Source organism: Gadus chalcogrammus, chromosome 15 (genome assembly GCF_026213295.1).
Source record: "Gadus chalcogrammus isolate NIFS_2021 chromosome 15, NIFS_Gcha_1.0, whole genome shotgun sequence".
NCBI lineage: Eukaryota > Metazoa > Chordata > Actinopteri > Gadiformes > Gadidae > Gadus > Gadus chalcogrammus.
Window position 1 is genome coordinate 9,057,848 of NC_079426.1, and position 12,990 is coordinate 9,070,837.

The 12,990-nt window shown below is 45.7% G+C and overlaps 1 protein-coding gene across 4 annotated transcripts; it reads left to right on the plus strand.

Annotated features, from left to right (window-relative positions):
- Positions 1–223: 223 nt before the first annotated feature.
- Positions 224–12,980, plus strand: washc2c (WASH complex subunit 2C). Of its 4 annotated transcripts, none has more exons than XM_056610132.1 (31): positions 224–378; positions 765–908; positions 1,401–1,565; positions 1,750–1,818; positions 1,936–2,109; positions 2,487–2,580; positions 2,672–2,733; positions 2,838–2,888; positions 2,986–3,090; positions 3,216–3,300; positions 3,434–3,496; positions 3,646–3,779; positions 3,872–3,944; positions 4,062–4,115; positions 4,201–4,398; positions 4,498–4,667; positions 4,825–4,935; positions 5,218–5,319; positions 5,427–5,519; positions 5,624–5,725; positions 6,129–6,325; positions 6,668–6,779; positions 7,129–7,629; positions 7,818–7,946; positions 8,133–8,231; positions 8,813–8,899; positions 9,106–9,165; positions 9,707–9,937; positions 10,882–11,559; positions 11,706–11,880; positions 12,063–12,980. In XM_056610132.1, exons 2-31 carry the CDS (start codon positions 765–767, stop codon positions 12,206–12,208), a joined length of 4,464 nt encoding a protein of 1,487 aa, XP_056466107.1. In that variant the 5' UTR covers positions 224–378; the 3' UTR covers positions 12,209–12,980. The 4 variants fall into 4 exon arrangements, with proteins under 4 accessions (XP_056466107.1, XP_056466106.1, XP_056466108.1 ...); XM_056610131.1 differs by having other exon boundaries at positions 2,983–3,090; positions 12,063–12,978; XM_056610133.1 differs by lacking the exon at positions 4,062–4,115 and having other exon boundaries at positions 2,983–3,090; positions 12,063–12,979.
- The last annotated feature ends 10 nt before the right edge of the window (positions 12,981–12,990 follow it).

A 12,990-nucleotide genomic window follows, 5' to 3' on the forward strand; every position in this document is an offset into this window, starting at 1 on the left:
AATACAATTAAAATCAAATTGAACATCAAAAAATATATATTTTCGTCTGAGCATAAATCGAGCAAGATGAGTAAGATATCAGTATCATTCTTGAATCAAATTCAGTTTGAAAAAATGAGTCTAAGAAATTGCGAAAAACTAAGAATATAATTCCGTCTTTGTCTTGATGGGGGGCTTTGAAGCTCATTGGTGGGAACTCTGCTCCGCCCCTCTCTGGTAGCTAGGCAACGTTATGCAGGTCAGGTGACTGTCTGCAGACAGAACATGGCCGATCTGTCAGAAGACCAATGAGGAAAAGGCCAAATTTTAGCATAATCGATTTCATTTTACGTTCTTTCTGATCACAAATTACCTCGTGAATAACCCGAAACGCTCAAGGTAATATATATATAACCGCTCTAGATCTTGGCATATGGCATGCATTCTTAGGCATTAGCTGTGCTGTAGTTTGTTACTCTATTAGCTCGTTAGCTGGGCTAGCTGGCAAGTCTTTCTAACCTTACCTAACCAGACAAGCTACATCGGTTGTATTGTTGTCAATAACGTTCAATCAAAGCTAGAATGCCTTTCGATTTAAATGTATCATATGCCCAATAGATATTGTGTAACTTCGGGAGCCAGATCAATGTAGCATTAGTATACAAACAACTTGACTAGCTTGCTTCACTCGTCCAATAAATTAGTAAATCAAACCTGTTGACTCATGTTGATTGAAGCTAAATGTTTACCCAAGTGGTTGACTTCGACGTCGTAATTTATTACAGATGAGCGACTTTCCCGGTGGAGGGGCGGACGTCCCGAGCCTAAGTAACCATCTGGGGAAAGACAACCAAGTTTGGGAGAGACCGTGGACTCTTGGGGAGATGCGCCAAGCCAGTGCCAATTGGTCTCTAGCAGCGGATTCAGGGGTAAGTCAAAACCTACCCCTTTAACAGATTCATCAAATGGACTTAGTTAGTTTCTTAATTTCTTCTCGTAATTTGCTATTAAGTCAAAACTTTTATCTAAAGTGACTGACATAGAGTTCAGTAAGGTGACATTAAGGTGCATGTCAATGACAGGCTCATGGATGCCTACAGTTAGACTGCAGTGTGGACCGAACGCTGGATATGTGGGCTGTGTGTCAAATACTATACTATAGTATCGTGCCCTCCAGTCATCATTTTCTTGCAGTGCATTAATAATCATTATCATTGTATTGTATAAGTTCGATTCACTGTTCTTTTTACCGTTATAACAACTGAATGTTCCTTCGCAGATTAATAAAGTGTTACCTTCTTACTAGTGGAGTCACCGTCTGGGAATATGTGTTATCTGCTCTGCTGTAGGAGTAGTTACCTAATAAAATGGCCAACGTGCTGGAGCTGTGACTAATGATGCAAATAATTGTTTTTTCACAGCTATTCCTGTTCCTACAAGACTTTTCCCAGAGAATGCTGTCAAAGACTCACGACATTGAGAAGCAGCTAGATGGATTGATGCGAGACACTAAAGCCACAGACAGCTGCCTGCACTCAGTCTTCAATGACTTCCTCATGCTGTCAAACACACAGTTCATAGAAAATGTAATGTATCATTTTATTTATTAGTTTGCCACTTTCTAAATGTTTTAGCTGTGTATGTTTCATATTATTTTGGCAGATTTTTGTGTATTGGTTACTTTGGTAGTATCCGAGTGCCCTACAATTTGAAAGAAGAGATGGTTTGTGATCCTTATATAATATATAAATTGAATTTTATCTGTATCAGAGAGTATATGATGAAGAGGTGGAGGAACCCATCGCAAAGGTGGAGAGTGCTGTGAAGCACCCGGAAAAGGTACAAAGCCTTCCTTATCGTCCTTGTTTCTGTATAAAATATTCAGGGTCCTTCATTATTTGAGCATGCTTCCGCCTTTAATACATATAACGTGTGTGTGTGTGTGTGTGTCATCAGGAGAAGACTCGAGAGCAAAAAGAAGCCGAGCTAATTCCCAAGATGCAGGAAGCTGTGAATTATGGTCTGCGCGTCCTGGACTCTGCTTTTGAGCAGCTGGACATCAAAGCAGGGAACTCTGACTCTGAGGATGAGGAGGCCATGGACAGAGTGGAGGCTATACTGGAGCCCAAGGTGCCCATAGCGCACACACGTACCGCACACGCGTACCGCACACACGTACCGCACACACGTACCGCACACACGTACCGCACACACGTACCGCACACACGTACCGCACACACGTACCGCACACACGTACCGCACACACGTACCGCATACACGTACCGCATACACCTACCGCATACACCGCTATGACATAATTGGTCTGATTTGGTAGAGCGGAAATCAATTGAATTTGGTAGAGTGCAAATCCTGGGCCAACGACAACAACTGTCCAACTTTCCGATTTTCAGGCGATGTTGCAGACCGTGAACCCCCACATTACGCAGTCTTTTATATGAAAAGGTACATGGAATATACATCTAAAACGTGGTTCTCTCTACTCTAAGGATCTGTATGTGGACAGGCCTCTGCCATATTTGATCGGCTCACAAGCCTTCATGGAGCAGGATGATGTTGGACTTGGCGACCTCTCCAGCGACGGTAACACAACCTCAGTTTACATTGTTTTCATGTCTGCAATGGAAGGTGCGCTTTGTTCTCATACATTTGTCATGGTTCTCTCCCATTCCAGAGATGTCAATCGACAGCGATCGAGACAGCGTCATCGAAAGTGAAGACGGCAAAGGAGAAGTTGTAAGAGACAATTCCCCATAATGCTCCTGTAACCTCAAACCAAAACATGGAAACTGTATACAAAAACTGTGTGTGTGTGTGTGTGTGTGTGTTGAAACTGACAGCAGTCGGATGAAGAGTTTGAGGAAGCGGAGGGTCGCGGCAGTATTAACAAGGTGAGCTAGCTTTCACTTCGACCAAACATGGCTTCTTCTTCTGCAGTCTGTTAACGTTATGAATCATGTTGAACCGTGAACCCTTCTTGTTCAGAAGTCTTCAGTGTTGAGTTACGAGGAAGACGAAGAGGAGGATGAGGATTCTGACATATTTGGAGAATCCGACAAGGAGGAGGAGTATGAAGATGAAAATGAGGGAAAGGTATTTAATCGCTGATATTTATTTGCTTGACAACAATAACCGCTGTTGGCCATTTGAGTACTTTTTTTAAATCATGTTCTTTGGTGAGCTTTTGAGTTTTCTGTGGCTTATTTACTCTAATTTAGATTGCAAGCTCTACCTCTTTTGTGGATGAGTTGGCAGCCCGAATCAAAGGGGATCCAGTCAGCAAAGGGGAGGAAGAACGTGCCTGTAAGCCTTCTACCCATTTCCAATATGTGTCCAGTTCTTAACCATCGCCTGATCCATGCATACACACACACACACACACACACACACGACTGTTTCTATTATATCATTTTCTCATGTATTCCACATCATGTAGCATTGGCATCTTCCAAGAAGAGAGCTAAAAGCAAGAAAGTGGCCAAAGCTGAGAAGTCACCCGGTAGGGAACTCATTTACCATCCCCTGTTCCCATCACCTAGGCTCATGTGTGTATACATGTGACATGCTCCACCTTTCATGGTCATTGTAGTTTTCTCTGAAGTCCAGGGGGTTGTTTTTAAGGAGTTGTGGATTTTCTCAACACTGCAGCTGCTGCAGTCGTCAGACAGGAGAGCGATGACATGTTCCAGCCTCCCAGGATGGAGGAGGAAGAGTTCTCTCCATTTGGTGGTGGAGGTGGTCTCTTCAGTGGCGGGAGGGGGCTGTTTGACGACGATGACGAGGTAGGGTCTACCTTTTTTGGCTAAAACATTTTCTCATAGATCATGGCCGACAGCTAACCCAGTTTGGACCGCCCCTGTTGTGTGTCGTTCAGGGGGATCTTTTCGGCGACACGCCTAAACGTACTGCGTCGGAAGATCAAGCCAAGAGCGCCGCTCACACGGCCGGTAAGGCAGGCTTTCATTTATATTTATTTATAACATGATCTCGTCTGCATAGTAGGCCTCAAGAATGCTCAGTCGTGTGTGTGGACATTTTATTCTGCTTTACTTTAATCTACTTAGAATCTGTGAAGTCTGAGAAGAAGGCACCTGCAGGTGCTGTTTCAGTGTTCCCAGGTAAAGGTGTGCATGTGTTCGTAAAGGTGTGCATGGGTTTGTATGGGAAATGCAGCTAAACAAAGTCTTGTGCTCTTTCTCCTAGCTGACAACGGCCTGTTTGGCTCAGGGCACAGCACTGCTCCAGTGGAGGGCAAGGAGAACGCCACCCATGGGAAACCCAAAGCCCACCCATCTCCCAAGCAGCCCCCCGTGAGAGCCAGTGGAATCGGTGGTGGACTGTTTGACGACGAGGAGGAAGAGGACTTCTTCAGTGGGAGAAGCGTGAAAACGTCCAGCTCCGGTGAGAGGGTGTGACCGTGTCTTTACAGTATGTGTCCCTCTTGGTGCATTTGACGATATCCACTTCCACTGAATACTGCAATGTCCCTTTCCCCCCTAGCTGAAAGGGGAAAATCCAAAACGAAGAAGGTGGCGGATCTCTTCTTGGGAGACGGAGATGACGATGAGGAGGATGAGGGGGATATCTTCAGTGAGAAGTCAGCAGTCCAACCGCCGGTGCTCAACAAAAAGGAAGTCGTGGAGGAAGGGGCTAAACCCCCTGAGAAAAAGGTGAAAACGCACGCACATGCGTGTGTAAATATTATTTAGAATGATTATGTTTGGTGCACAACCATGGCATGCTTTGTTGACCGTGTGCGCTCTGTGGCTCTGTAGTCTCCAGTGAGGAGATTATATGGTAATGGTTATTGGTTTTCTTTCTGTTCAGATGCCTGCTGGGGCTATTTCCATCTTTGGCCCCGGAACTAAGAGCCTGATGACGGAGAGTTTGAGAAGACGGCGAGCATCGACCAGCGAAGGCTCTGAGAAATCGGAGGAGGTGTGAATACACACAGTACACGTCCTGCCGTCTTTGGCTCCCAGGCTATTCACCTGTTCAAGCTGCTTTACAGTTGTGTTATTTTTTTTTTTTAAACCAGTTCCAATCGGATGGAACTTTATAATTGTTTACTCTTAAGTCAAAGAAATTGTTAAATCACATCAGAGTTTTTGCAAGAAGTCAAGCTAGTATCCACAATGAGTAGAAAACACGTAATTGTGCTATTGAACCTCTGTTTTCCAGCAGCATCACAGGATCACGAACCTTTCCGTGTTGTTTCAGAATGGTCCTCCTGTAGAGACTCCTGTAAGCCATACCACACCTGGTAACCAGACGCAGATACCCCAGGCTAGAGGTCTCTTCTCGGACGACGAAGATTCGCAGGTATGGTTCGAGAGCCTTTATAGGGGATCAAGATCATCAATAAGTAGGATCAGTGGATGTATGACCTATATGATTTCTTTTTATAATTCTTTGCTTATTTCTTCAAGGTTTTTCCAACCCCCTCTAAGAACCAGTCCAAGCCCGGGTCTGCACAACAGCCCAAGGCCCCAGTGTCCTTGTTTGATGACGAGGAAGAGGAGGTGATTATTTGTCACAATCATATCTTCTATCTCCCTTCTCTCGTCTATTTTGCTTTACTTTCACACTTGTGTCTGTCAACGTGACCCTGTTCTTCCCCTGTCAGGATCTGTTTGCATCGGTGGCTAAATCCAAGCCAAAGCCAAGCCAAGCTAAAGCCACCACACCCCAGCCCCAGAAGACGCTGTCCCTCTTCAGTGATGACGAGGTACGAGAACCCTTGAACTCTGAGCCAACGCCAAGAGCCAAGAGCGGTTGAATGCACCTTATTCACAGCACTTTGAATGGATCGAGGGACCGATAAGGTTCTGTGTGGAACATTGAGGTCAGAAAGGGGCAGGATCCTATTTTAAGTGGGTTTAATTTTCTAAATCAGATGAGATAAGATGAAGCTTGTTATTCCGTGGGGGAACTAAGGGTGTCACAGTATAACGTAAAACGAATTAAGTGATAACAAAAAGAGAACTAAAAGTGTTAATAAAATCGAGCTAAAAATTGTCCATTTTTTAAAGTAGTCATTATTGACCTTCTATAGATGCATGAAAAAAGGTGATTTCCTTAGTGAGTAACAGGAAACCGTGTCTGTTATTGGGTCAATTTGTGAATGACAGGACCAGTGGTTGGGTTCTCAGCCCGGCACAGGGAGGACGGAGACCAAGACGGGGGGGATGAAGGCCAGTGTAAGCGCCCCGTCCAACCTGCCCAGCGCTAGAGCCCCTCCCAACCTGCCCAGCGCTAGAGCCCCTCCCAACGGCAGCCTGTTCGATGACGAGGACGAAGACCTTTTCGCCACTGCCAAAACATCCAGGTGGTTTTTACTTTCTCCTCATCTGTAAAAACAAGGTCATGGCTTTTGTTAATTGTCCCTCTGTTTAAAATAAGCACTGGGTTCCGTTTTGGTATGTGCCTTGGTAGAGACAACCACAGACGTGTGGTGGTGTGACCCTGTTCACATCAACAAAGACACGCAATGTACTTCCTGTTTTAAGGAAGTACAGTCAAACTGTCAAACTGGTAAATGTGTGCAAGAGTGGAATTTACCCTTCTTTTTCACTGTTTTTTAAAAGACTAGAATAAATAAATAATGATATGTTACAGCAATCCCTGTGTCCAATCGCTCTGCTCATAGTTGTTGTTTTTTGGGATCCAGTCCATTGAAGTCTCAGAGGGTGGCGTTATTATTTGAAGACGACGAAGACCAAGGATTCCTCTTTGGCTCCAAACCTGCCGTTGGCTCCAGTGCTAAAGCATCAGCCACTAAAGTGAGTCCACCTACTCTCAGTCATTCTTAAGTTAGCAGAAGCCCCAATCCAAAGGGACTTGCATTGAATTTGAAGATGCACGTCATTAAGGAGCTGGTAGGGGCTAGGCATCTGGCTCAAGGATGCCTGCATGTAGACTGTGGACCTCGGCGATCAAACCCAGTACGTAACGTCCAACAGTCCAAAGGCACCCTTGCCCTGTCTTTGGTCCACACAGGTCTAGTTGTATTTCATTTTGAAAAAGAATGTGTTGCTGCAATCTTCATGATTGCAGCATGATCTTGCTTCGGTCATCTCAACGTCTTTCTCGCTCTCTCTTTATCATGCCCCTCCCAATCTCTCCTGTCAGGCCCCTGTTGTGGCCCCCAAGGCCCCAGCCCCGTCCCTGTTCGACCAAGAGCCCCGCAAGGAGGTTCCTGCCTCGGGGAGCGTGGTCGAGAAGGCCAAGCCTCCGGAGGACACCTGCGATGGGGAGGTCCCCGATCGGCAGCCCCCCTCCTCCTCCTCCTCCTCTTCCACCTCCTCCACAATCTCCTCCTCTCTGCCAGCCAGCGATCGAGAGCCCAGGAAACAGAAGCCTGCGGGGGCTGTCAGCCTCTTCGGGGGCATCGACATCATGGCTGGCAGGCGCAGAGAAGGAGCTGAGGGGGACGTCCTTACTGAGGATCGCCTGCCGCCTCCGGATGTAGGAGAGGAGGAGGAGGAGGAGGAGACCACGGAGAAGACGAAAGCCAACCCTGTCAGTATTTTTGATGGGGATGATAACGACGACGACGATGAAGAAGAGGACAGCGATTGGAATGTTTCCGGTGCCGTAGTCCGCCCACCCATCACTACAAACACACAACAGGTGTGTTCCCGAGACAGTATACATGAACCATTATGATTCGATCTGGGAATATAATGCATCAAGTAAGAATGTGTGTGTGTGTGTGTGTGTGTGTGTGTGTGTGTGTGTGTGTGTGTGTGTGTGTGTGTGTGTGTGTGTGTGTGTGTGTGTGTGTGTGTGTGTGTGTGTGTGTGTGTGTGTGTGTGTAGCCTGCAAGGGAACAGCAACGCACAAAGAGCACAGGTGTGTTCCAGGACGAGGAGCTGCTGTTCAGCGACACGCAGCAGAAGGACAACGACCCTGATGTTGACCTGTTTGCCACCTCAGGGAAAACCGTGGTCAGTCCACGTGTGTGTGCGTCTGGTTCTGTGTGTAGGGAATCTTCTGTGTGTGAGCATCTGCTCTGTTCACGCATTACTTAAAACACATGGGATATCCTTGCAATCTGAAGGTGTCAATGAAAGGTACAGTGCCTTTGTGTGTGTGTGTGTGTGCTAAAATACAGTACGTGTGTGTGTTTTCAGAGCGCGAAGCCGAGCTCCGTGAAGACAGACGTGCCGAGCCTGTTCGCAGACGACGACGATGACCTCTTCAGCTCCGCTAAGCCCAAGCCTCCTCATCCGGTAATGAGATTCCTAAAGCGGTTGCAATCTCTGTTGATTCATGTGTTTCCCGTGAATATGCACATTGTCGTGCTCTTGTTGAAAGTAGTTTGAAACGGGTCGCTTTTAACTCACTTTATTGTTAAAGTATTCCGGTATGGTAACTATGAAGCAAAAGGGAGGGAATTGTATCTAACACTTGTAGAGAGAAATATCGAGAGCTACTTCGAGCCCCGGGCTTAGGCCCGAGGCTCTCTGCGGGGCGCCTATGATTCTCTGAACTCCTCTGGCTCCGGGCGCTGCAAATGGACCAAGTAGGCGTGGCCTATGGTGGCCGTGGCATTTGTGACGTCTTAGCTGCGGCTTCCTGTCTTAATGATTCTGCCTTCTGTGGCTGGGGTAGATATTACCGCCTGTATGTTTGATCCTGCTCCCTTGTGGCTATGTGGGGGTAATGCAGGTTGTGTGTTCGATCCTGCTTCCTAGTGGCTATGTGGGGGCAGCCTATGTGCTTCAAATACGTAAAAATATCACTATAATGACACCGCTACATTGGTTCCTCAAAAGGGAGAACAATAAACTGTATATTTTTCAATATCTAGAAAATAGCGAAGAAACCCAGCAAACCCAAACAGGAGCCCACGCCGTCATGGAAAGGCATCAGCGCTGCTTCCACACCGGACAGCGAGGTAAAGTCATGGTTTGGTTCAGTCCCTACTCAATCCAGTATCACAGGATTTATTTACCACAGACTTTATGTTCAAAGTTTTTTTCTTATCAGTTTCTTTGTATTTATTCCAAATTATTTGTATGCCGTGATTACCACTGCACGGATCCCAAATGAGAGGAATGAACCGAAAGACAAAATGCATTGTGTTTTTATGCAACTTTACAGAGGACAGCAGCAAGCCCTGTAAAGGCCAAAGATCCCTTGTCAAGGATCGGAAAACTACAAGTAATTTTAGTTTTTTTTTTTTTACCAACCATATTTTTGGTTTCCTATCTTAACCCTTTTTCCTTTCCCTAAATTCCTTCTGGAAAAAGACGTTTCACATTCCTACTTGTCTGTTTCTCAGTAAGGTTTCTTGGACTTCATTTGAAACTGTTTCTGCCTACTGAAAAAATACAACTATTATTATCAATCGGTGGCATGACCCTGATCGCTCTGTGCCAGACTGAGAGCATGTATTCGGCTCAACCTTTTCAGTCATTTCTTGCCAACATTTCTATGGGGAACTGTGGACTTTTTTTGTTGGCTTCAACCTCACCCTTCCCCTTATTTCTCTTTCGCTTCCCTTGATTCCATTTACTTTATTAACTAAACCAGTACTGTAGTTGCACAATGGGATAAGCTCTAGGTCTGCATACATGCATGTAGTGTGTAACCAACTTGGAAAAACATATCCATATTTAATTTTTTTTACATATGTTCCTAAGTATATCCATACTACAACAGCACTCACCAGGGTATTCCGTCCTTGTTTCTGCCCACCCAGGCCAACCTTGTGATCAACCCCAAGGCAATGCTCCCCGGTGCGGCCCCCCGTTTTCCCGGGGCTGGGGGCGCTCTCCCGGGAACGCCCCCGGGCTCCTCCTCTGGGGTCTCCAGCTCCAGCCTGAGCCCCAGCCCCGTCACCACGCCCCTGGGGTCCACCCACTCGGGCATGGAGCAGGGGGTGAGCTTCGAGAGCCCCCTCCAGGTCGCTCCGCTGCCGAGCACAAACAAGGTGTGTTGCTGTGAGGATGGGGGGCTGGGGGGGAAGGGAAGGTAACGTAATGTAACTAATCTAGAGCCGAGTCCAGGTCAGCATCTCAAGTAGTCAGCATTCACTCTGCAGATTAATTTGGTTTGAAATGTTTCATACTTGAATGTTTTGTGTTACTGAGTACTCTCTTGAATATTCTCTCATTTAATTAGGTTAACCCTTTCTCTTATGTTAATGCATTGAACGTATTCTCTGGTGTGAACCCCTCGCTATTGTGAGGGGCTGATCCTCCTATTGGGACACTTAATTTCTAATGTAAATTAAATAAACCAAATGGGAATGTCTTAATGGGTTTTTTAAATGAATGCATTCAACCTATCCTGTATAGTGAATTTCAGTCATTTCAACTACTTCTCTAATCTTAAATCATGCAAAGGTAATTTAAAATAACCTATCCCAAGCAAGCTAGATTCTGAAAGTATTCAACTGAAAAAATACTCTGCCTCCCTCCAAAGCCCCTCCCCAAAGACATGACTAGCTCGCTAGCTATTGCAATAGGTGTGCCTAGCCTGCCTAGCCTTGTGAATGAATCAGCATAGAAAAAAAAAAAAAATTGTTATTCACAATCAGTGCATGGGCAGATTGCTCTAGGTAGTCAGTCAGGTGGGCCATTTCATAATTTAATTTTGGCCAAATTAAATTCAATGCCATACATTTAATTGATTGCATGGGCTTATAATAGGCCTGCGACAATCACAGAGACCTGCTTTTATTTTTTTGATTGCCTGTTCGGGATGTAGGGAGAATTTCGACAAATATGAATATAAAATAAGATGCTAAAATAAATGGCCTCACCTAGCTTGAATAGAGTTAACCCTGTCTTTGAATGTGAATACAGTAAACTGCTTATCTATGCCGATACCCTTACCCGACCTAATGAGGCGTTGAACCATCTCCTCCTGCAGAGTCGTGTCAAAGGCTCGGGCCAGCGCAGGCCCCAGTCTCGGGCGGCCAGGCAGCAGTCTGTCCAGCGCTCTGTCTCTGACCAAGAGGACAGCGCAGTGGAGCCGAACCCCCGGCTCAACCCCACCACGTCCACTCTGGGCTTCCCAACCACGGGCCCAAAGCCCAACCTCCGCGCGCCCCGCCCCATGCTGCCTAAACCCAGTGGGACCAGTGCGTTCCCCACGCCCTCGCCCTCCCAGCTGTCCTTCACGGAGTCCCTCACCAGACCCTCTGTCCTCTCGCTGCCCGTGTCCACCCACCCCGGGGAGACGGACTCCAGTGAGGTCAGCGGCGACGCCCAGCCTATGCTGTCCTCCTCCGACGAGGACCTGTTCGGCTCGGTCGCGGTCAGCAAAAGCAGCGCGCCTCCCGCCCCCAGCATCACCAAGAAGGCCCCGGACCCGTCTCCTGCCGGGGGGCCCGCCCCCGTGTCTATTTTCGACCAGCAGGCGACCAGTGACCTGTTCCAAAAGGTGAAGCCGAGGGCGAAGAAAGCACAGGCGCCGTCCTTCATGGAAGACGCTGATGAGGATGGCGACGATGACGAGGATATCTTTGGAATGAGCACTGGCTCCACCCCGAGTTCAACCTCAGACAGCAGGACCCCCTCCAGCCCTGCCAAACTGGATAGATTTCAGGTACAGCGGTTGTTTGCAATTCGTAATGAAAATTCATATATCGATTACAACTTGGAAGAGGTAGTTTGTTAGATTGTGGAAAGCGCGTTAAGGATTTTATCTGATTAGCATTCCATTTCTTTGTCTTTGGTGTTATTTCTTCATAGGACAACGAAACCACTCTGCCTAAAGCTGGTCACAAGAAGCACAAAGAGAAGACGATGGAGGCCAGCCTATTTGATGACAATGTTGACATTTTTGCTGATTTGACGATGAGTTCCGGACCGAAAGATAAGCCCAAGAAGAAGATGGACACCAAATCGATATTTGACGATGATATGGGTAAGCCAATTGGAAACAAAAAAAAAATTCTGATGTGTGATAGGTTCCAAATTACTCTGCGACGCCCAACGATTGATCTGTTTTGAACTGGCACGTTTAAACGGGAACTGCACGAATTTACCTAAAACCCTTTTTATTCATGGTTGTCTTAATAACACAACTTTTTTTTTTTTCCTCCACAGACGATATTTTCTCTTCAAACAAAGTAAAACCAGTGAAGAAGGCTCCTCCTAAATCCAAGAAGAGCAAACCAACCCAGGACAATAGTGTGCCGGCAGAGTCTGCAAACATATTTGATGATCCGCTAAACGCTTTCGGCGGGAACTGAAGAGCTTCTTTTACTTGATTCCGTGCAGTACATTTGTACAATTTGACAGTCACTATTTTGGAAGACAATTAAGGTTAAGGAAGCAGAGTTCGAACGACAACACTGTTAATAGACTATTTATATGAAATATCGTGGCTTATTTTTGGAGGGATAATAAAGGAGCTAACACAAGTGATTCCAATCAACGTCCAACAAGCATTTTAAAATCATCTCAGAAGCATAGCAATGTATGTAACAGCTATGGAAAAACGATTCACTTTATGTAATATACATAGCACTTTACAAGCATACTGAATGCTTTGCCTCATTGCAGAGACTTAACAGTAAACCATTGTTCAACAAACCTTTGTTTTATTTGGCTTTGCCATGTTGAGATTCCAAGTAATTTAGTTTGTGCAATTTCATGGTTGTCATTATGTGTTTACTTCACGCCACTTGCTTCTCGCCAGTGTTTTTATTATTTCGAAATATGCCTATTTCTTAACTTTGATTGTGAAAAAATGAGATTTGTTTTAACTAAAGAAACGTATTTTATGCTACCTGAAATGTGTGTGATTATTTCTTTTTTTTTGTACTCTATAAATACTGGAACAATAAATACTGGAACAATGCATTCCAGTATCAATTGAGTGATTGTTGACTAATTGTCCAAATGTATTACACTAAAAGAGTGATGACTCCTCGTTTAGTATCAGGCCTAGCTTCACACAGTGAAGCAAACTGTATTTGATCTGGTGTTCGAGCCTGGTTACTTTTAAATGTAATTGATATCCACACATCGA

Coding starts and splice junctions, on each gene's coding strand:
- washc2c (XM_056610131.1), top strand. CDS start 765: ATGAGCGACTTTCCCGGTGGAGGGGCGGACGTCCCGAGCCTAAGTAAC. Junction 2,110..2,486: donor AGGCTATACTGGAGCCCAAG/GTGCCCATAGCG, acceptor CTCTACTCTAAG/GATCTGTATGTGGACAGGCC. Junction 8,900..9,105: donor CTTCCACACCGGACAGCGAG/GTAAAGTCATGG, acceptor GCAACTTTACAG/AGGACAGCAGCAAGCCCTGT.